The sequence below is a fragment of the Microcaecilia unicolor genome, chromosome 3 (assembly GCF_901765095.1).
Source record: "Microcaecilia unicolor chromosome 3, aMicUni1.1, whole genome shotgun sequence".
NCBI lineage: Eukaryota > Metazoa > Chordata > Amphibia > Gymnophiona > Siphonopidae > Microcaecilia > Microcaecilia unicolor.
Window position 1 is genome coordinate 133,937,808 of NC_044033.1, and position 24,313 is coordinate 133,962,120.

The window sequence follows — 24,313 nt, forward strand, 5'->3', positions numbered from 1 at the left end:
AATGTAGGTGGAGCCTGGCTGGTGTGTGGCGTCACGTGTTCCTGGTATGGATATGGAAATGTGCTCGGGCCTCGTCGCTGGTGGTGGACGGTGACCACGTCCCAGATCAGGTTCGGGGGGTCGAACTGGGGCAATGACGGAGGCGGGGGGCAACATGGAAGCTATGGAACAGGAACCAGGCTCGAGCGAGGCTTTCACCACCGTCCTGTCCAAGCGCAAGAGGAAACTGCCGCAGGACAGGAGTGGGGAACCACGGGCCTGCAAGAGACCCGACTTTCCCCCGCTGTCTGGGGCCTTTCTGACGGTAAGGACAGCCGGAGTGTCTGCTCGGGCTTGCTGGGTGGGAGGAAAGCAATCATGATACACGTATGCAGCCTTGTACAGAGCTACTTTCTGGTTAATTGATGTTAAAAACCGGCGAAGACACGCTAAGATTTATTTTATTATGGAAGAACACAGGTAAAATCAAAAAGCCCATAAACAGGGAGAATGTATTATCTTAAGGGAGGAAGTTGATGGTCCAAAATGGATGAAGAGTCTCAGTTGATAAAGGTGAGCCCGTCGATGATGTAGTGTATCTAGATATTTAGAAAGTTTTTGACAATAGTTCCTCATGACATACTTCTGAGAAAATTAAAAAGTCCTGGAGGCAGTGCTATGTTGTGGATTAGGAATTGGTTATTGGACAGAAAATAGAAAGGGTTAAATGGGCATTTTTCTCAGTGGAAGAGGGTGAATAGTGGAGTTGCCACAGGGACTGGTGCTGTTTAACATATTTATAAATGATCTGGAAATCAGAACAAGTGAAGTGATTAAATTTGCAGATAGCACAAAACTAGTCAAAGTTGTTAAAACACATGCAGTTTGTGAAAAATTGTAGGAAGACCTTAGGAAATTAGAAGACTGGGCATCCAAATGGCAGATGAAGTTTAATGTGGACATATGCTAAGTGAGGCACATTGGGAAGAATATTCTGAATCATAGTTTCCTGATGCTAGGGTCCACCTTGGGAGTTTTACTACTACTACTACTATTTAGCATTTCTATAGCGCTACACCTACTTACTACTACTTATTTCTATAGCGCTACAAGGCATACGCACCGCTGTACACCATACACAAAAAAGACAGTCCCTGTTCAAAGAGCTTACAATCTAGATAAGACAGGCAGACAGAACAATTAAGAGTAAGGGAATAAAGAGGTGAGGATAAAAGGACAGGGCAAGTGAGCAGTGGCTAGGAGTCAAAAGCAGTGGTAAAGAGGTGGGCTTTAAGTTTGGACTTGAAAACGGCCAAAGAGGGAGCTAGACGTACAGGCAATATGTATACCCAAGAAAAAGATCTAGGTGTCATTCTAGACAATGTGCTGAAATTTGCCCAGTGTGCGGCTGTGGCCAAAAAAGCAAATTGGATGCAAGGAGTTATTAGGAAATGGTGAATAAGACCAGAATCCTATCGTGCCTCTGTCATTCCATGGTGCAACCTCACCTTGAGTATTCTGTTTATTTGGCTGCCCCAATCTGTCTGACCTATCAGATTGACTGTACATTTGTCTTTTAGATTGTAAGCTCCTTGAGCAGGGACTGTCCTTCCATGTTAAATTGTACAGCGCTGTGTAACCCTAGTAGCGCTTTAGAAATGTTAAGTAGTAGTAGTTGTGGTTGCTGTAACTCAAAAAAGAAATAGAATTAGAAAAGGTTCAAGCAAGAGTGACCAAAATGATAAAAGGATGAAACTCCTCTCATATGAGGAAAGGCTAAAGAGGATTAGGACTCTTCAGCTTGGAAAAGAGACGCCTGAGGGGAGATAAGATTAACGTCTATGAAATCCTGAGTGGTGTAGATCGGGTAAAAGTGAATTTATTTTATTTATTTTTTTACTCTTCCAGAAAGTACAAAGACTAGGGGACACTGAATGAAGTTACTTGGAAATACTTATAAAATAAATAGGGGAAAATATTTTTTCACTCAAAGAATAGTCAAGCTCTGGAACTTGTTGCCAGAGGATGTGCTAACAGCAGTTAGTGTATCTGGGTTTAAAAAAGGTTTGGACAAATTCATGGATGAAAAATCCATAGTCTGCTATTGAGAAAGATATGGAGAAGCCACTGCTTGCCTTGGTATAGGTGCATGGAATGTTGCTACTGTTGGAAACAGGATACTGGGCTAGATTGTAAGCTCTCTTGAGCAGGGACTGTCCCTCCCCGTGTTTAAACTTGTACAGCGCTGCGTAACCCTGGCAGCGCTATAGAAATGCTAAGTAGTAGTGGCTAGATGGACCATTGGTTGCCAGAGAATGTGGTAAAGGCAGTTAGCTTAGTGGGATTTAAAAAGGTTTGGATGGCTTCCTAATGGAAAAGTCCATAGACCATTATTAAATTGACTTGGGGAAAATCCACTTCTTATTTCTGGGATAAGCAATACATAAACTAGTAGAAAACCAAGTATGTATATCTTTCGTCTTGTCATTATGTATATGACTCTGTCATATTGTAAAGGGAAAGCCTCGTACAGTCGCCAGGGATTGTTTTTCACCAGTCTTGGCGTGCCCCTATTTTGCGACAATTATAATCATCGACAGTCCCTTCCCTCCGACCTCTATTTTTTGGGGGGTTTTGTAGATTTCTCTTATTTTTTACTGTTTTGTTATTTTCGGTGAATTATATACTAATAAAGATATGAACTTTGTCACTTCAATAGAGGTATAAGCTTTATCTCTTCAAGATCTCTGCGTACATACTATGAACTCATGTGTTGAACAATGGGACTAGACTGTACTTATATTCAGTATAAAGTCTTAACTTAGCTTAAGTTTCCAGGTGCCTGTTTCGCTCAACGTGGCTTTCTCAAGGGGTTGGTAGCAGTCTGGTCAGCAAGACAGCCTTTCCTCACTCATACTTTTTATCCATCCAACAGGCGCTGGATCCACAGTAGACAGTTGTCCTCATTTCAGAAACAATTTTACAAATATTCTGCTTAGCAACATCTAAAAAAAAATAGACCATTCAATCTTATTCAATACATCATCTTCCAATCACAACCAGCAGGCAGTACCCACAGAAGCACATAACAAATTGTCGGTGAATAGTGCTTGGCCAACACATCCAGATCCAACTTACATTCTGATACAGTCTTCAGTGGGCAGGCTATCAGATTATAAGCAATTGCAAATAACCCTCAAGCTTTATTAAGAAAATGCAGCAACCGTTATGAGTAATGCTTTTGCCAATTGTCAGACTTTGATATTCTGCCACCATTTTCTTGTAAACCACTTTATACTGTGTATTCTTAGTTTCACCATGTCCTTTCTGCCACAGGATCTTCTTGATGTAACTCCTCTGAAAACCACAAGACTTAATAATGCTCACCTACAAGTTTAACTGTACATATAGACACCCTTATATAGATTCATTCAATGAGCAAACCATCTCATCAAAATCATCACTAACATGAGATGTACATCTTCTTATCGTAGAAACATGAAAACAAATATAAGGCCTATCTACTCTGCCTATCTATGCCATCTATTATCCCCCCTTCTCCCTTAGAGATCCTGTGTAATTGTCCCAAGCTTTCTTGAATTCAGATACAGTTTTCGTCTTCACAACCTTCACCGAGAGACCATTCCACAAATTCACCACCCTTTTCATGAAGAAGTGTTCCCTCAGGTTGCTTTTGAGTCCGTCCCCTTTCACCTTCATTCTATGGCCCTCATTCCAAATCTTCATTTCAATCAAGAGACTCACCTGCACTGTATTTATCCACGTAGTTTAGTTTAGTGTGTTATCACTCCTCAATATTTTACGTAAGTCCACAGTTATGGAATTCTTTTCTGTTTGCTTTGAGAAAGAATCAGAATTTGCAATTTTTCAGAAAAGAGGCAGTTTTTAGTTTGTCAAGCATACTGTAAGGTCTGAACTGGATTCTGTGAGAATTGTGTGAGCTAAATCCAGTAGGGTAGTGGTCACTTTTATTTTACAGGTGTATTCTGTGGAGGTTTTAATTTATATTCCATTTTGTGGGCTTATTTCATGACTGTGTATATATCACATAATCCGCTGAGAATTGTTGAGATCGAACGGAATATATTTCAAATAAAACTGAATCTTGCAGCACACCACTAGTAACATCCCTTTCCTCAGAATGAGCTCCATTTACCACTACTCTCTGTTGGCTTCCACTAACCAGTTCCTAACTCGGTCACTTTAGGGCCCACACCAAATTTAATTAGTCATCGTCTAAGTGGAACTGTGTCAAAGGCTTTGCTGAAATCTAAATCTTCCTCAATCCAATTCTCTGGTCACCCAGTCAAATTCATCAAATTTGTCTGACAAGACCTGTCTCTTGTGAAACCATGTTGCCTCAGGTCCTGTAATCCATTGGATTCCAGAAACTTCACTATTCTCAGTTTTTAAAAGTGTTTCCATTAATTTACATATCACAGAAGTCAGACTTATGGACCAGTAGTTCCCAACCTCTTCCTTCTGCTTTCGTGGAGAGGGATCACATCAGCCCTTCTCTAGTCTTCTGAGATCACTCCAGATGTTACAGAAGCATTGAAAAGGACAACCAGCAGAGCTGACAGAACTTCCCTAAGTTCCTTCAGTACCCTCAGATGTTTGCCATCCAGCCCCATTGCTTTGTCCACCTTTAGTTTAGCTAGCTTTGCATGAAAACAGTTCTTTGAAAATTGTTCTGCAGTCCTGCTCCTGGCCCTTCAGCTTTGAACACAGAACAGAAATATTTGTTAGACAGTTCCGCCTTATCTTTAACAGCCTCTACATATTCCTCCCCTTTTCCTTTGAGTCTTCACAGTACCACATTTGCACTTCCTCCTGTCAATAACATATCTTTAAAAAAAAAGTCCTGCCCCTCCCCCCCCCCCCCCAATTTTATTGTATAGCTTGCTTATTTTTCTGTTTGTATTATTGCTTTTCTACACTTGCACAGTTTAATCTTAACCTCATTTGCAAGTGTCATGGTAGAGTCAAGCTGCAACTTGAAAGATAATTGACAGTGATCTGATTGTGTCACTGGAAGAATTTATGCAGAAGCTTGAGCTACATCTGCAACAAACTTCTTTCATATAAAAATCAAATTCAAAATCTGATCTTTTATGAGTCAGACCCTGAACAAGATGTCTATAACACAATACTTTTAAAGCCATTATAAAAGATTGTGCCGTTTCAGGATCAGGTTACAATAGATGCAGATTCCTTAGCATCCCTCCGGACTGGCCCAGGATTGGACTGATGGGTTGTGCTCTTGAAAACTTTAAGTTAGCAATTATGGAAGAAAGGTCCACCCTAAAACACTTGGGTGGTCTGTAAACCAAGAAGATAGAGATTGTGTTTTTCTAATAGCCATACATTCATTAAAGACTGAAAAGCAATGCCATATTTTGACATAGAACAGAATATAGAAGCAAACAAGATCCATACAACCATCTTTAAGGAGGCCTAGCTTGTTCAGAGTTCAGAAATGAAAGAAAAATGAGTTTGCAAAAATGAAATCGCTTTCAGATCTTTTCATTCAAATTCTAAAATACGTTAAAACAAAAATAAACCAAAAAAAGGCTTTGGGGATGAGATCAAAAAGTTATATAAACAGAACCAAGAAACAGGTTAGTTTGCACAGTCTGGTCGTGCAACCTTTTGTACCACCTTGGTAGAGTTTCCTCAGGTGAAAGGAGAGCATTTTAATTTTCTGAAGTATAATTCTTTCCCTTTTTTTTGTTGTTGTTGCAGGGTGACAAAGAAGAAATGAGAAAAGTCCCTGTACCTGCACACAGATACACTCCGTTGAAGGAAAACTGGATGAAAATCTTCACCCCCATTGTTGAACACCTGCAGCTTCAAGTCCGGTTCAATTTAAAAAGCAGAAATGTGGAAATCAAGGTGAGAGAAACTTCAATTTATTTCTTGAACTTTGCTCGTCTCTGCTAGGGCTCCTTTTCTTTGAAGTTGTCTTCTAGATTATTCCTTTGGGGGTGGTTAAAATATTACATAATTTTGATCCCATTTTAGGTTTGGGGGTTAGGAATCTGCAGAGTAACCATTTTCCCAAAGAGGGGCTCATTTGATGTGATACAATGCAGCATGACTAGGGTAAACAATTGCATCATGATGGGGAAAAGATGAAGGCAATAGTTTTTTATTGGACTAACTTATATTTATGACTGTGGAGTCTTGTGCTCCTTTCTATATGTTAGTATCCAAAACAAGAAGCAGTGAATAGAAATTCCTTGGAAGTCACGTGTTAGAAAACTGCCAAGAATTGGCTTCATGGCTGTCCCAGCAGATTGCTTTTCATTTGCAAGATGGTGTGATCTCTATCCAAAAATGAAAGATACAAAATATGCAAACTGACTGGAAAGGTTCTTTACATCTCCAAATTCAGGATTGAGGGGCATTTTCTGTCAGGGACAGGAGAAAAGGAAAAAGGCGGATGTTATAATGCCGTTGTATCGCTCCATGGTGCGACCGCACCTGGAGTATTGTGTTCAGTACTGGTCTCCGTATCTCAAAAAAGATATAGTAGAATTGGAAAAGGTACAGCGAAGGGCGACGAAAATGATAGTGGGGATGGGACGACTTTCCTATGAAGAGAGGCTGAGAAGGCTAGGGCTTTTCAGCTTGGAGAAGAGACGGCTGAGGGGAGATATGATAGAAGTGTATAAAATAATGAGTGGAATGGATCGGGTGGATGTGAAGCGACTGTTCACGCTATCCAAAAATACTAGGACTAGAGGGCATGAGTTGAAGCTACAGTGTGGTAAATTTAAATCGAATCGGAGAAAAGTTTTCTTCACCCAACGTGTAATTAGACTCTGGAATTCGTTGCCGGAGAACGTGGTACGGGCGGTTAGCTTGACGGAGTTTAAAAAGGGGTTAGATAGATTCCTAAAGGACAAGTCCATAGACCGCTATTAAATGGACTTGGAAAAATTCCGCATTTTTAGGTATAACTTGTCTGGAATGTTTTTACGTTTGGGGAGCGTGCCAGGTGCCCTTGACCTGGATTGGCCACTGTCGGTGACAGGATGCTGGGCTAGATGGACCTTTGGTCTTTCCCAGTACGGCACTACTTATGTACATACAGGAGCCCAGATCGGGGAACATGGAAAGAAATAGAATACCAACCCCGTTTTGTTTTCCTCTGCCCATCTTATGGCTTACCCATGAAGTCTACTGCAAATTTCAGAAATTTGCCTTGGCAAACAAATTTGGCTTTAAAACATTTTATTCAGAAATTTCAGTTCCTTAGTCAAACTTCTAACTAGCAGTTTCCTCCTGTTTCTTTTGGGCATCCAGCACCACTAGTCCTTCATTTGCAGTTGCCTGGGATCTTCTTCTTGCATTTGTAATACACTTCCCCCTTTTCCTATAATCCAGTTATCACAACAGCAATTCTTGGTTGGAGATCCCCAGATTGCTCCTCCCTCTTACAGACAATAAATATACACCCTGAACTTGGCCAGTAGGTGACAATATTGCATGTGATAGCCAAGACGACAAGCTAGTGTCTTGAGTGATGTCCCTGAAGCATCATAGCCCATGCTAACCAGAGAGCAGAGGCCATGAGTCTCCCTTGCATTACTAAATATTTTAAAATTATACTTAGCAGCTTAAAATGATAACAGTGTAACCTTGGGTGTATACAAACCTACTAATATTGTGCATAGTTGAGAATTTAAATTGAAGATTTTCATTGACTCTAATAGCCAGCCCGAAAACTTACGAGTCAGCAGCTGAGATGTCTCTTGATTCTCCCCCACCCAAAAAAATATCTACTATAATAAAACTCACCCTCAACGTTCTGAGGACACTGACGTCAGTGAAGCCACCAAAATCGCTCCGGGCCCCGCCCTCGAGGGCAGAGCAATGGCAGAACAACGAAGGGGTTGGCAGGGAGGGAGGCGGGGGGGGGGGGGAAATCACTCCGGGCCCCGCCCTCGCGTCAAACGTCATGACATTGGGGGCGGAGCTATGGCAGAACAACAAAGGGGTTGGCCAGGGAGGGGGGGGGGGTGTTGGCGACGAAAACCTTGCTAGCGCCCATTTCATTTGCTCAGAAACGGGCCTCTTTTACTAGTATATATATATTGTCCCGCTGAAGTTCAACCTTGGGTATGGGGAGAGACCCTTTTCAGAGATCTGCTATAGCTCTTTTAGAAATCTAGTCCCTTAAGTGCTACTGCACATCACCTGGCAGAAGCCAGCAGTCTCTGTTCCCCATAGCATGCTGTCAGCTGTGTGACAGCACCCCAGTTGCCTCCTTGCTTCACTTATCACCATGGCCTAGGTTTCTCACAAGTATCTCTTCCCCTTTCCTAGGTTTCACCCAATGTGTCTCGTATCCTCACCAGCCTACATTTATCTCTGTCATAACACCCTCTCAGCTCTAGTCTCTTGTTGACTCCTGCAAACCCCTCCCTACCCCATTCTCGCTCGCTTGCACACTCTCGTTCTCTCACTCTCATACCCTTCACTGAAATCTTAAACCATTCTCTCGCTCTCTCCAGACAAAATAATTCATCTTTTCCTCTATCAGCACAGTGGTCTGCAACTCCTTGCTTTTGTTATCATTAAAGAAAACCATATTCTCTTACATTCTTTGTGTACTTTGGCTCTTTGTAAGTTGAGCTGTGCAGTGGAGAAGCTTTAGCTGGTTTTGTGATCCAGGTTCCTATACCATGCAGCTTAAATTTAGGGCTTTAAATCCTGGGTACCAAGATGCAGTTTCTAAGCACCATGGTGACCTGGCGCCTGAAATTTGCTGACCACTGTGTAGGGCCTTTTCTACCCTGTTTTGAACTGTGTTAGCAAATTAAGGGACCCTTTTACAAAGCTGCAGTAAACACCGTGCTTACCGCAACTTAAAATGTCATACCCCAGGATGCGCTGAGGCATCCTGCAGTAATTTTTGAATGTGCACATGCTAAAATATTTTTGCAGAGGGGGAATATCCATGCAGATTTATTGGCGTGTCGGTACAGCCACTCTGTAACCGATTTTGTGCACGTTTAGCGCATTAGTCTCTACCACCTACAAAATAAGGTGGCATTAGGTGCTAATGGGAAAATAGGAAATTTGGCTATTTTACCCCTGCGGAACAAATGGCCTTAGCACGCGGGAAAGACCCACATAAGGGCATGTTGATGCCGCTTTTTAGCACAATTTGGTAAAAGGCTCCTAAGGATGCCTATTGGTGTCAAGATAACTTGAGGCTAATCAAGATATTTTCTGGGAATATATGATAAAATGAATTTTCAGTTATTTAATAGAATTCATGTTGAAAGAGACTACTGCAAACAACTAAGCAGCAGGTGTTTTTAAGATGTCCCTAACCGATGAGTTTTATTAAATGTTCACTACAGAGTTACTGATAAAAGATCCACTCCATCTGTCTATGACACTATTGTCGCTCAGGCTATGCGAGCTCTTCCTTTTTTTTTTTTTCCTTAATTTATATAAAGCTTACTTTCAAAAACATCATAGTACATATAAGTTTCATCTCCCAATACACTTGCTATTGCTGTTGACAAACCTCTCTCCCAAGCTTCCTCTTGTTATAAGACAAATCCCCACCCTGCCTCTCTTCCCCAAGGTCTTTTATCAATCCTTCTTCCATATTCTGTGTTTCATTTCTCTTGTGAGAGTGTAACCTATTCTTCCAATAGTTATTCTTCTGTTCTGATGTGTTTTACTTGTTACTGCTTTTTACATATGTTTGTAAACTTTGTTGAACCTGAAAGGGGATTTTGCGGTATATGTCTTTTATTGATATTGATATGATACTAGACTTTTTCTTGAGTCTGAGCTCGCTGTTGTCCCAGTATGTCGCCCCTGTTTTTGTGGTTGACAGCAACCCCCACTGACCGTGTTGCAAAACAGAAGCACCAGCCAGGAGAGAGAGAGCGAGTGGTAGTTGGGGAGAGAGCAGACTCAACAGCAGCAAGAGAAAGACCTACTGCTAGAAAGAGATGAGAGTCCCATAGTGTGCAGTTGACTGGGGCGAGGCATCTATACTAGAACGCAACTCACACGTGTATAGCTAGTGAGCGAGCCTCTTTCAGCTGGTTTTTAATGTGTGTCTATACTTGGGTGTTTATAAATTTAGGTCTCTCTTTTTCCCCAGATAGTTCAGAGTCCTTTCAGGGTACAAAAAATTGATGGATATAGTTGCTTTTGTACCCCAGCAACAATTGTTGGTGCTTTTGTCACTTAAGAGTTATCATCACAAAAAAGGGATCTGTACTGGGACTGGTGCTATTTAACATATTTATAAATGACCTGAAAAACGGAACGACGAGTGAGGTGATTAAATTTGTAGATGACGCAAAACTATTCAACGTTGTCAAAACACATGCGGAAAAATTGCAGAAAGACCTTAGGAACCTGGAAGACTGGGCATCTAAATGGCAGTTGAAATTTAATGTGGACAAATGCAAAGTGATGCATGTTGGGAACAATAATCTGAATCATAGTTACCTGATGCTAGGGTCCACCTTAGGAGTCAGCACTCAAGAAAAAGATCTAGATGTCCTTGTAGACAATACGCTGAAATGTTCTGCCCAGTGTGTGGCGGCGGCTGCTGAAAAAGCAAGCAGGGGGAGATGGAACTCCTCTCATATGAGGAAAGGCTAAAGAGGTTAGGGCTCTTCAACTTGGGAAAAGAGACAGCTGAGGGGGGATATGATTGTGGTCTATAAAATCCTGAGTGGTGTAGAACAGGTAAAAATGAATCAACTTTTCACCCTTTCAAAAATTATAAAGACCAGAGGACACACAATGAAATTACATGGAAAACATGGGAGGGAAAGTTTTTCACTCAGAATAGTTAAGCTCTGGAGCTCGCCGCTGGAGGATGTGGTAACAGCATTTAGCATATCTGGGTTTAAAAAAAAATAAACGTTTGAACAAGTTTTGGGAGGAAAAGTCCATAGTCTGCTATTGAGATACAGGTGAGGGAAGCCACTGCTTGCCCTGGGATTGGTAGCATGGAATGTTGTTATTAATTAGGTTTCTTCCAGGTACTTGGGACCTTGATTGGCCACTGTTGGAAGCAGGATACTAGGCTAGATGGGCCATTGGTCTGGCCCAGTATGGCTATTCTTATGTTCTTAAGATACACAAAAATGAATGGAGGATACAAGACAGAACACTAAGGAAAGTGATGTTCGATTGGACTTATTAACTTGATATAGCACTTAATACTGAAGTTGTAAAGTGGTGTACAACACAATTTAAATAACAAAATCATAATACAAACACAGCCCCCCCCCCCCCCCCAAATTTACAGATTATTACAATAAAACTATATTAAACAATAACAAAAATCTCAACAGAAATTAGAATCAAAAATCCAGGTTTTCAATACATTACAAAAGCCTAGATAACTTGTCATGCTTGTAACATTAGCAGGCATCGAGTTCCATAAAGGAGGTCCCATATAGCTGAAAGCTCTTTTCCTTGTAGAAGACAATTTGAGCATCTGAAGTGAAGACAGCTGTAATAAACAGCATTGAGAACGCAAAAAAAACGCTGCTGTTCTTGTTTAACCAAAGTATCTGCTCAAGAAATGAAGTACCTCAAAGACCTGCACTCAAGATAAGGCATATGAGCCCTGGTTATTTAGCTGGGTCTTGGGCTATGGAGACACGTGAGCTGGGGAAATTGTCTGTATTCAGTCATTTTTAGCTGCTTTAACTAGATGTGTGTATGAGCCCTCTGCTGTGCTTTCTTCTGGGAGCCGCTACTGTGGCTGGTCCAGGGAATTCTAAATTTCCAAGCTTTTGTGTCCAAGGTCTGGTATGGCCCAGCTGTGCTGTTGTCTTTCTAATGCAAAAAACCAAAAGAAAAGAAGCAACACTGGGCCTTCAAGACTAGGACAACAGGAGTACTTTATTAACCGAAGACCCGACACGGGCCGTGTTTCGGCGCCAACAAGGCGCCTGCCTCAGGGGTCAAGTTTGTAAATATTGTAACATAGATGTCGAGGCGCAAACGCCTTAAGGACAATCAAAATAACTGACTTAGATCTCGCTATAGTGCGAAAAAACGCCAAAGGCGCTGGCTCCAGCAAAGAGCCTTCTCCTTCGGATCACACAGGAGAAGGCTCTTTGCTGGAGCCAGCGCCTTTGGCGTTTTTTTCGCGCTATAGCGAGATCTAAGTCAGTTATTTTGATTGTCCTTAAGGCATTTGCGCCTCGACATCTATATGTTACAATATTTACAAACTTGACCCCTGAGGCAGGCGCCTTGTTGGCGCAGAAACACGGCCCGTGTCAGGTCTTCGGTTAATAAAGTACTCCTGTTGTCCTAGTCTTGAAGGCCCAGTGTTGCTTCTTTTCTTTTCTTTTGGTTTCTCTAATTGTATACTGTATTACCCTCTCTGTCTGTATTATTCATCTTTCTAATGCAGAAATCTTGTCTCCAGGTGTTTCGTTTTCCTGACTTACACATTCAATACAAAGGATTCTAGAGGATAAAATAGTTTGGGATGCATTCCAAAGAGTGCTGTCCTAGCCAGCCCCAAGGAAAAAGAATTTAAAAACCTGATAAAGTGGAGTGGATGAGGGAGAATGTGTAATGTTTAAGATGCTAGCATCGGGAGCTGGGTTTGGAATTTTTTCAGTCAAGGTTTGTCCTCTGCTTTCAGACTTGTAAAGAAACAAAGGATGTGGGCGCACTAACAAAAGCAACCGACTTTGTGAAAGCATTTGTTCTGGGATTTCAAGTTGAGGTGAGTGAGGTTTTTTTGTATCTCTCACAGTATTATGAATGTTGTAAACCAGTTTAGTTTTCTATGCTTCCTCCACCAGTATCTGTCATATATTGTTGAATAATATTAACCCTGCCAGTGAAGTTCAGTCTGCAAGTTGAGGGTTTATTTTAGACATCATTGCGGCCTGTTTCTGAAGGCTTTGTGGGCAGGTCCTGTAATGACAGCTCTGGGCACCAGTGAATGCTTTCACAGCAGATGTTTTGGAATACATTTGCAGTCTCCCTGTAAGGTCTTGATCCTAATTTATTTTCTGCTAATTTTTTTAATTTATTTATTTTTGACATGGGCCAAATAGGAGAGGGATGGAAAGTGGTCAGTTGTAGGACATACCGTATTTTTCGGACTATAAGACGCACTTTTTTCCACCAAAATTTGGGAGGAAAATGGGGGGTGCGTCTTATAGTCCGAAGGTAGAGATTTGGCTGGCCGGCTGGCTGGCAGGCCGCCTTCCCTCCCTCCCTCCCTCCGAGTTCGGGATCGCCCTCCCCCTGGCCCTGTCACCACTTCTCCCTACTCACGCGATCTTCCCTGGTGGTCTAGTGACGTCGGGGCAGGAAAGAGCCCCCTCTTTCCTGCCCAGCGCGCTGCTCTCCATCCTCCTGTATGCAGCCTGACGGTCTCGGCGAGATTCAAAATGGCCGCCGAGACTTCAATTCTTGACGGCCATTTTGAATCTCGCCGAGACCGTCAGGCAGCAATGCATACGGGAGGATGGAGAGCAGCGCGCTGGGCAGGAAAGAGGGGGCTCTTTCCTGCCCCGACGTCACTAGACCACCAGGGAAGATCGCGTGAGTAAGGGGAGAGGTGGTGACAGGGCCAGGGGGAGGGCGATCCCGAACTCGGAGGGAGGGAGGGAGGGAAGGCGGCCTGCCAGCCAGCCGGCCAGCCAAATCTCTACCTTCGGACTATAAGACGCACCCCCCATTTTCCTCCCAAATTTTGGTGGAAAAAAGTGCGTCTTATAGTCCGAAAAATACGGTATATATTTCAGAGGTGAGTTTTTTATTTGTACATAGTTTCGCTTTTGAGTTTTAGATTGTACACCACTTAGAACTTAGCTTTGCATTGTATATGAGTTTATAAAACCCTGTAAATAAATGAGTGGCCTTTTTTATCTTTCTGGTTCTTAGAATGAATGACCTGATATATTTGAAGGATTATATATGAAGAGTAAGAGGGAAGAGCGATCAGTGACTAAAAAATGGAATTCTGAGAAAAATGAATCCAAAGTTGTAAATGATCTGTTTATTAAGAGGGTATTTTTAAAGACTGCTTGATATAATTTTTGATTCACTGCCTACTAACGACAATATTGATGACAAGGTCTGAGGATGAGCATTAGATTGAAGCAGCATTCCATAATTTTTTTTTTTTTTTAATATGAACTGTGATCGTTTTTCCCTCTGAGTCTTCATATGCTTTGCTGTTCCAGTGAGAGCCCTTTGGCCTTAAGGGAATGGTTTGGCAGTTTCAGGAATGAGGGATGCTTGTCTTGCTATTGCAGATAATCAGGCTTCCTTGTCATCTGGCTGCATCATTCTGAACAAGTGGGTGTTATCCGCTTCTACCAACAGATAGAGGTAGAGAAAAAAAATGGTCTTTAGTGAACTCGCCGGTATAACCTGCTGATGCTCAGAGAAATTTCCAGTCTTTTTCTCTACCTTCAGAAGATAGTTGTTCAGGCTCGTACTCCTGATCCCTTGCTTAGCTGTCTGCTCTGTTGGACAAGACTTCACAGTGAGATCAAGCCGAACGGCCGCTCCCAGATACCTGGTCCTCAGTCCAGTCCCAGTTGAGCTAGGAGCTGCATTCTACTGCCCTCTGTCTTGCTTTTCAGTGACTACTGGGTGAGGTGTATGGCTTGGGTCTGCAGGGCCCTACCAGAAGGGCACAAGTCCCCTCATCTCTGCCTCGTAGCCCTTGTTTGAGCGTTTCCCCCTCCCCCAGGCTCCCCTCAGCTCCCAGGATTTGGGGGATGGGGGACAGTTTGGCCTTGCCTGGTTTAGCTTTATTCCCCTTTCTGGGGAATAATGCTTTTGAGTTAAAAAAAAATTGCAACAGAGCACAGACGGCAGAGATTGGAGCCCAGGGCTGAAGTCATCGGCCTGTATTGTGGATAATTAAGCTTTTTCTATTCTGACCCTAGAATTTAGAATTCTTGCCTGTTATTTGGATGGAGGTAGATTATGGTGGTTTTAGGAGGAAACCAAAGTCACTTTTTATTTTTGTTAACATATGCCTAATGTTACTTTGGTCATGGTCAATTTTATTTGCTATATTGCCAATCAGTGTATATTTAGGCAGTTTACAGAGTTAAAATATAAAACACATATAGAGTCATTAGGAGACCTAAGTTACGTGATCCAGTTCTAATGGTAGGGAGAGAGAAGGGGTCAAGGAGTGAGGTTGCTAAAAAGTACAGTCAAGAATGGGAGGGAAGGGTAGGAAGTGGAGACAACACCATAGAAACTATTTGTAGAAGTAGTGTTTGTCCCTCAGTCTAGGAGAAACACTTTGATAAAATAATACATTTTATATTTTTGTTTAAGGGTCTTGTGTGCAGGCTCAAGTCTAATGCCAAAGAGAAGTTGATTCCATAGAAATGGGACTAATATTTTGAAACACAAATTTTGGTTAGATTCAAATTTGACCATACGCTATGAAGGATTTACTAAGAGAAGGTGCAGGATGGTGTGTAAGGTATAAGGGTACTATTTAGGAAAGACTTGGCAAAAATTCTCAGCAGCTTCTGAAGGCTGCAATGCTACTGTTGTCCAGCAACCACTAAGGACATGGGGAAGGGAGTATTCTGAGGAGCAGGGCTTAAAGTATACTTTAGAACCAAAGTCTCTTGCACAGCCCCCCTCCCCCGCTTCTCCACCTGTCATTCCTGAGTCTGCTGTCCAGGGCATCCAAGGCAAGGGCCTAGCTCAGGCAAGTTTCTTTCTGCCTGCTTCTGGGACAGGTCTGTCTTCTCTCAAAGAGTTTGGTCTCACTCCTGCATGCCGCCCATGACCTGGATGATTGTATTAATGTAATATCGTGTTAATGCAATCATCCTGGTCCTGGGCGACAGCAGGAGAGGACAGCAGCAGTCAGTAAGGGCCAGGTGGCGCAAGTTGGTGCGGCAGCGGTCTGAGTGGGGGGGGGGAGCAGCACAGCGGCGGTGGCCCGAGTGGGGGGGCTCAGTGGTCCAGTCCTGCCTCGAGCCCGGCGGGGTCTCTCAGCGGCCCTGCTGCCATCTGGTGATATGTTGTTATATGGAAATTGTCACAACAGTTAGCCTGAGTATACAAAGTCTATTTCAGGTGTGAACCTAGATTTTAATTAAGTGCTTTATCTGTGAAAGGTTAGAACTGTAACCCAGTGGATTAACCTATTGACCTGTGGCTTTGCCTGTATGGTGGTACTTATTCTAGTGCAGTGCTCGTCAGGAGAGCAATTTTGCATACGCTTGGGATGTTACATATAGTTTTCTGTGTTCTAGGATGCGTTGGCTCTCCTTAGACTGGATGATCTCTTCCTAGAATCTTTTGAAGTCACAGATGGTAAGTACAGAGCTAATTCTGCCCTGCCATAAAGTCTCTTTCCAGCTGTTCTCATCCAAATACTTCAAGGTCAGTTCTATAACTGGGTGTATAGTTACGCATACCTTCCACGTTAAGTGCATTATGCACTATAATATAAGGAGGCATATTTTCAAAGCACTTAGCCTTCCAAAGTTCCATAGGTTTCTATGGAACTTTGGAAGACTAAGTGCTTTGAAAATATGCCTCAAGGTGGCGTATATATGACACAGGTATGCACCTGTCTCCAGTTTACACACTTGACCTGGCATAAATGATTGTACCTGACTCTAGGCGTGTCAGTATACTGTAGCCCCATCCTGGTGCACAGATGCCTTTATAAAATTTGCGCTCAGTGCATGGCATCAGTATGCCTAACTGGAGGTGCCCACTTGTAAAATTACCCCTTAATCTGTTTCCAGTGTGAGGAAAGATCTATGCTAAAGCATTTTGTTTGTTTTTTATTCTTGAACAGAAGGGTTAAACCTGCAGCCGTTAATAGAGCAGTGCCTGCAGTTGTGGTCACTTGGCCAGCTGTGCAGTAGCCTGGGCTGCTTTGAATAGGCAGTACAATGGCTATTTTAAACTAAGGATCACTGATAAATTGATGCAGTGATATACTCAAGGGCTCTTAGTTTGCTTTTGTAGTGTATTCCATCTGAACTTAATATGTGTTTAAAGGAGTGCATGTGCACATATAATGTCAAAATCTGATTGCCTGGTCTCCACTTAGTCCCTGTCCAGCAGCTAGTGGGTAGGAGATTGTTCTTTGTAATACACCAGTAGCAGGACATGGACAGAATACTGCTGCTGTTACTGAGGAGCAGTGCCAGGAGCAGACTGACCATTCAGGCAACTAGGCAGTGCTCAAGGGCCCAGTTGGAGGGCCCTCTACCTCGTCTCCTTATCACTGACATCTCTCTCCCCTCCATGCCTAGGTCTGGCATTTTCCCTGTCTCTCATCCCCTCACCCGCTCTGTCATCTCCCCTGTCTCTGAACCCCCTTCGTTTACCTCAAAAGTTCCTTTCTCAGTACAGGGTTTAGGCATAGGCTGTCTGCCCTGACCAGAACCTTCTTTCTGCCTCAGCCCGCTTCTGCAGAAGCAGGAAGGTACATCAGAAAGGGGCAGCCATAGCAAAGAGAAGGTTCCGATCAGCGGCAGACAACCTATGATGGGGCCCTGTATAGAGAGAGGAACTTTTTGAGGTAAATGCAGAGAGATGAGGGAGAGCTGAATCTGGGGACAGGAGAGGGAGGGAGAGAGATGTTGGACCTCGGGAAAGGAGGGAGGCAGAGAAGTTCGACCCGTTTGTTGGGGAGGGGTAGAGATGGTGCACCCAGAGGGAGGGAGAGACAGAGATGTTACACCTGGGGGAGGGGAAGAAAGATGTTTGATCTGGAGAGGGGGAGCGGGAGAAAGATGTTGGATCCAGGGGTATGGAGGGAAAGATAGGGGAGGGAGGGGGGCATAACCCTTATTGCCCAGGGCCCCAGATCCCTGTCAGTCAGCCCTGAGAAGTGCTCACCTTTTACTATCTCCAGCCCAGGGCACTCCAAAACCCAGCGCCAGCCCCACCCAGAGTTTCCCCTACCACTTCCTGCGTAGGAGTATAGTGGGCCACCAGAGCTTCTGTGACATCCCATCCCTAAGGTGTGTCTGCACATAGGGAGCGCAGGAGCACTGGGTGATTTCCAGTCATTGCATAATGGTGACAATCATCAGACTCAGGATTGGTATTAGAGCTACACAGGAATGGGTTAGCGGGAATCCCCTCCAGGTCCTGCGGGGTTTACACGGAAATATAGTGCCAGGCCAGCCTACCCTATCCTACTCCACTAATGCAAAGAATGCTGAAGATGGCACTGCGTCAGGGGGTGTGCCTGGGAGGCCGCACTTGCCGAAGGCCAGGCACATATGTGTGGTGACTGGCAATTGGCGAGTTCGACCTCCCAACCCTGTTCCCTGATGCAGCGCCATCCTCAGTTTTCTTTGCATTAGTGGAGTGGTACTGTTGTCTCTTCAGGTGCCTCTTCCAGAGGCCTTAGCCAGTAAGGGCCTTGTGAGATATGAAGCCGGTATGCAGTGTCCTCAGTGCCCGAAGTGGTGGTGCAACTCCCTGCGCTGCAGTAGCAGTGGCTGGCGGTCCCTCACCACTACCACTCCCCATCCCTTGGCTTTCCTAGCACCCGGGACTGGGAGCGGCAGGTGCTGCTCGAGAGGTCCCAAGCCTGTAGTTTAGGGGTAGCAGTGACTTTGGCGATGGCTCAGGCCCAGCGGGAGTACAACGACTTCCTGGCTGATCCCGAGATCACTTAGGAGGTGCGACAGACTGAGGCCGCCATTGAGCGCAGCATCTTCCCGGAGAGGATCTACCAGGGCTCCATTGGAAGCTACTTTGTGAAAGGACTCGCAGGGGAAAATTGGTGTGTTTTTAAAAAATGAGGATCCATATGGCCAGCTGAATCCCTGGACCAAGTGGTTACAGAAGCTGTGTTGTCCCTGCTACTTTGGGAGGGACTGCTTTGTTCTGAGCCCAGGGCTGCCTGTCAGAGGCAGGAATCAGCCTTGTAGACCAAAAATTGGAGCTCAACATTGTGCCTCACACAAGGGTAGTGTATCTTGCCAGTGAAACCTTTTAACTACAGTGCCTTTGACAGGGTAAAGGTCAGAGGGAAAAGTTGGCCAGAGATTTAATTAAATAGGATTGCCTCTTAAGGTTGGCTCCTTTCAGCTGTTTGTGGAAGGCTACAAAGGTGCAGACTATTGGTTCCAATGGTTTGAGGTGGAGCTGCTTCCAAAGAACACCAATTATTTTAGGTTCAAAGCAATTCTTTAACTGTTTAGAATTATGAAAATTGTTTTATTTGTTAAGTGATGTTTAGTATCTTTCTAAAAAGAAAGTTGAGTACTGATCATCCTGATAGGTTGCATGTAAAACTTTTGATTCTCACTAGGGTAGGGAGATCAGATTTGAAAGATGTTACTAAAATAAGTAAATTGTCTTGACATTTTAATCATGTTTGACAGACTTGGCTCTTTTATGAAACTTGAGATCCCTGGTTAATCATCCATGTGATTAAACATTGTCCCTAAGTTTCATTCGGTGGTGATGAGGGATGCAGGCATTGTGTACCCTATGGATGAAGAATATTAACAGTAGACTCAGTCATTGAGGACTGTGTGACATATTTAGATCTTATAAGTTCTTCCAGAACAATGGCATAGGTTAGGTTGTTTTACCACAAGTCGGGTTATTTTAGTACAGGGGGCGGGCAGGAATGGAAGAGATTTACTTGCAGGGACGGGTTAGATTTCAGCGGGGACTGCTGAAATTTCTGTCCCCATGGAACTCTCTAATTGGTATGCCAAGTTGTGCAGGGAGCTGCTGTCTGTGATCCCTAGACTCTGGCCAAAAAATGGTTCTGCCCCATGTGGGCTAAATGTGAGGGGGTTGGATGGGGGACCCTGTAAATGCAAATGAAGGAGGAGAGTGTCCCAACAAGAGAGTGAGCTGAAAACCTGACAGATCTAATAAAACCTATTGGCACACAAAGGATAAGTAGAATGTTATAGATTTAATAGAAGTGTAATTTCAGAAAGTTGTTACAAAGAAAATCCTGTTTTGGCAGCACCTGCTTTAGTGCTCTTTCTTGTCTCATTTTCTAGTGAAGCCTTTGAAAGGAGACCATCTCTCTCGAGCAATAGGAAGAATAGCTGGAAAAGGAGGGAAAACTAAATTTACTATAGAAAACGTCACAAGGACCCGAATTGTTCTTGCTGATTCGTAAGTACTCAATCTTCAGAGTGTGAAAGAGTGATCTCATAGTATTTTGTATCCCTGTTCTGCTTCTTATTTTCCTCATTGAACATCCCTGATTGATCTTGTGATCTCAGAATTGGCTTAACCATTAGGCAAAATACAATTTCTCAGGGGGCAGGGACAAGGAGCAGCTACAGTCAGAGCAAACTAGTAGACTTCCATGGCCAAACAACTCGAAGAACCAACAGTACCTACATTTAGCCACAGGGAGAGTGAGAGACTTTCAGATAGCCCATTTACTTTGATAAATAGCCCATTTACCCTAGGTCAGTGGCTTTTGGAAATTTGCCCTAATTAGGTATGCAAATAGAAAACATTGTTGTATTTAAAGTGTGATGTCATTGTGAATTTTTACAGGATTTTTCTGGGATGGGTGAAGCTGAGATAATCAATCGTGACTTGAGTTTAATTATGAAAATCCCAGTGGGGGGTGGGTACATGAAAGATAATGAAGGGGGGTGGGGGCAAAGCTGAAAGTTAACCTAGTGCAGAGCTTCCCAAACTGTGAGTCAAGACTCCAAATGGAATCACAAAACTTGGTCTTTGGGGTCATGACCTATGTGAGTTGTGCAAAGGTGCATCATTATTCTTCACCTCTAGGGGGTCACACAATTTTTATTTGGCTGCAATCATGGGATCACATCACAGCCACAAAAGATTGGAATGCACTGGTCTGAGGCATCTGTTATCCTTGTACTGGCCCCATGTGATCCATTAGTTTAGGAGAAGATCTGTTCTTTCACATTTCAACTAATAGTTGCCGACTCTGATCTCCTAGAGAGAATTAGCTTCCACCTGTTTTTTTTTTTTTTTGTCCCAGCACTGGAAGGCAGGCTGTCCCTGTCCTTGACCGTGGGAGAAGGGAGGAATGGTGACAGCACTGTGCTGAGTCTAATGCCCCGTGAAGCTATTGCTCAGAATGTGCTGAACATGTTTCAAAATGGATTTGGCAACAGAAAGGTCATAACAAGCTTCTTTATTGTTCTCCTGCTTCATCCAGTTTTGGAGTTAGTTTGCAGTTGATGTTTGTGGATGTTATATTTACAGGAAAGTTCATATACTTGGATCCTTCCAGAACATCAAAATGGCCCGGACAGCAATCTGTAACCTCATCCTAGGTGAGTAAAGACCCACGGCTTTGCTAGTATGTTTTTCTAACATAATGAGGTGTGAGGATTTTCTGACTTATCTGGTGCTTTTACAAATAAAAACACATTCGCCAGTAATTCTGGACTCGCAGGTGAGAATGTCTGCATGGTTACTGTACACCAGATATCACAGAATTGTAAGACTGGAAAGGACCCAGAAGTCATCAAGCCTACCCATGCAGGACCCACTTCTTAACCCTTTAGTGTCCAATGTTCCCATATGGCTTATTACAGGAACCTTGGACACTAAAGGGTTAAACTCTCTCTAGCAAGTGTTTGTCCTTTCTTGTTCTTAAAAAGAAACCTCCAATAATAGTCATTGTTTCCCAAACATGTCTCAGGGACTTCATAGCCAGTCAGGTTTCAGGGTGTCCACAATGAATATACATGTACTATATTACCACAACTATGGCTTTTCTCCAAATTGTTTATTGTATACTAAAATGTATTAAAAATTATTAAAGCATTAATATGCATGAGACCAGTTTGCATGTGTGAGTCTCCAGTGTTTGTAGATTGAATCTCCTGCTTTTCATTGTAGATAGTCTGAAAACCAGGACAGGTTTGGGAAGCCATGCCCCCTGAAGTTTTTCTCTGATAGGTTTCTGAAAATGTATCCTCCTTTAAAGCAACAGATTCAATTAGTTTCCACAGAACATCCACCAACTCCTTTTACCCTCATTTTTGTTTTTGTACATGTTTTGGAATACCATGTACACCTTTTTATTAACAGATCTCATGTGTTTAAAGATCTCCCTCCTTGAGTCTGTGCTTCAGACATTCTCTTATGTACATCAGTGTGATGTCTACATTGGACCCTGATAACAAATTTCTATATTGCTATGTTAAACATGAAGCCATGAGTCATGTCCTACCCACATTTTATTTGAAGTACTGAAATCTAAACATGGAGTGAACTTTCTGTGAGCAGAACAATCTTGTCAAAATGTTTTGCTTAAAGTTTAATGAAAATCATTTTGTTTTGTTTTTACCTTACAGGCAGCCCACCATCAAAGGTCTATGGAAACATTAGGGCTGTGGCTAGCAGAGCAGCTGAGCGATTTTGATTGCCAGTTTTGAGACTTCAGCGTATTTTCCAAATTAACAGAGGCCAGTTATGGGTCACTGTGTGTGGACGATGGGTTGGAATTAATACACATAAATTATGCAGACATTCAGAAGAGACAGGCTGCTACTACGTGCTTCAGTCATATGTATACAGCCTTTAAGACAAATTCCAAGTGTTTAAATTATTGCATATTACATTTAAAAAATTTTATGGACTGTACTACTTCAATGATTTACAAGTGGATGGTGAATTTTGTGCTACAGTTCATTAAACCTGTTTGGCGAACAATAACCCAGCACAATTGGCAGAGGATAACAGAACCCTTGACCAGGCGTTCATTGAGTTCAGATCAGAGAGATTAAAGTCACTACTCTCCGAAAGCAATCTGGAGTCTTGTGTGCAATAAACGGTGATCTCAGTCCAGTTCCGATCTGTAAAAGCATTAGCACAGTTTGGCACCAACCGGTACCATTGTTGGCTGTTTCTTTAGAGAAACAAAAGCCTGTACAGGCATCACCTCTGAGGGAGGTAGGCAGGGCCGTGTGGGGGAGAGTGCATTGTATACATACTGTGATTAAATGAAGGGCTTTGTTTTCCAGTCTTGTAAATTTAGTGCTTTCACAAGCACTAAATTACTGTAACATTTTTAATAAAAGGGAGACAAAACCAGAATTGCCTTTTTTTTAATGGGATAGATTATATATGTGTGGCATTTTTGCATGTGTTGGAATTCACAAGTCGTTCCTGAGAGCAAGTAGTATGAAACCATTATACATTTAACACTGGTGCATTTATTTTATTGCATATACTTGTGACACTTTAAAATCCACTAACCTTTTCAGTAATATTTGAAGAAAGTTTTCCTGACTTGGTAGGAACAACTATTCTCCTTTGCTGCTTGATCTTTAATTCTCTGCCTTTAAGTGGAATGTCATAGCTCTGCTTATAAAGTCTGATTCATATGTTACTTATGAACTAATATATAGAGAGCTGAAAACCCCATTTCTTAGCATCAGCTCTAATATTCTGAACCAATTGGGTGTTAGCCCTTCCTAGCAGCAGGTGGCAGTAGAGAAAACCGACATCACCACATAATCTAAGGTGCTCCCTGAAATAATCTAGTATTTTTCTCTTCGTTCAGCTACCAGTAGGTTGTGCTGACAGTGCTCCTGTCCCTGGCTTAGCTCCCCGCTGTGCTGGCCGAGGCCACACAGCATGGTGAAGCCTAACGGTCGCTCCCAGTTCACAGTTTCAGGACCGTACCTGGTTGAGCTCAGAGCTAGGCTCCGAAGCCCCCAGTCGCACTTCTTAGTGCCATTGTCTGAGGCTTTGGCTTGGTCCTGCAGGACCTTGCCCGAGGTGTGTGGGTTCCTATCCCCCCACCCTGTTTGGGTGTACTCCCTCCCATGGGATTCCCCTGCAGCTTCCAGACTTTCCAAAATGCATTTTTCAGCAGCATATATACAAAAAAAAATTTTAAATTAAATTGGCCTGGCAAGTTTAAGTCCCTTTCTCAGGGGCTAATGCTGTGTTGAAGAACTAAGACCCAGATGCACAAAGGTCCTGGTAAAGAATCGCTTTGTATTTCCACCTCAGTAAAAATTACTGATTTAGAAATACAGAATGATTCCCAAAGCGAATCAAATGCAGATGAGCTGGTCGCTGGTTTTGCAATCAGCTCATTTGCATGTGATAGTGGGGGAAGCCAGTTGGCCAGCTGAGCGTGCGCAGAACAGCCAGTTGCTACGCATGGCTGCTCTATGCATTTTCAGAGCAGTATTTGTATACAGCTTTTATACACGCAAAGAAGCTGCATATATGAAAGCCAGTGTAGCGCTTTTTTTATTTATTTATTTTTTCAGATGAATCAGAAGAAGCTGCTTGTCTGGTCCATTGGGCACTGATCATTGCTCAGGTGGTT

At 43.0% G+C, this 24,313-nt stretch overlaps 1 protein-coding gene across 1 annotated transcript; it reads left to right on the plus strand.

Annotated features, from left to right (window-relative positions):
* Positions 1 to 24: 24 nt before the first annotated feature.
* PNO1 (partner of NOB1 homolog) lies at positions 25 to 22,590 on the plus strand. The gene is made up of 7 exons (XM_030196376.1): positions 25 to 304; positions 5,746 to 5,895; positions 12,662 to 12,745; positions 16,275 to 16,335; positions 20,022 to 20,139; positions 21,223 to 21,293; positions 22,323 to 22,590. The coding sequence occupies exons 1-7, from the start codon at positions 134 to 136 to the stop codon at positions 22,388 to 22,390; spliced, it is 723 nt and encodes a 240-aa protein (XP_030052236.1). The 5' UTR covers positions 25 to 133; the 3' UTR covers positions 22,391 to 22,590.
* The last annotated feature ends 1,723 nt before the right edge of the window (positions 22,591 to 24,313 follow it).

Bases quoted from the DNA above. Each gene is read 5' to 3' on its own strand.
- PNO1 (XM_030196376.1), top strand. From the start codon at position 134: ATGACGGAGGCGGGGGGCAACATGGAAGCTATGGAACAGGAACCAGGC. The intron at 5,896-12,661 runs GTGAGAGAAACT...CTCTGCTTTCAG, and splicing joins GCAGAAATGTGGAAATCAAG to ACTTGTAAAGAAACAAAGGA. The intron at 20,140-21,222 runs GTAAGTACTCAA...TTATATTTACAG, and splicing joins CGAATTGTTCTTGCTGATTC to GAAAGTTCATATACTTGGAT.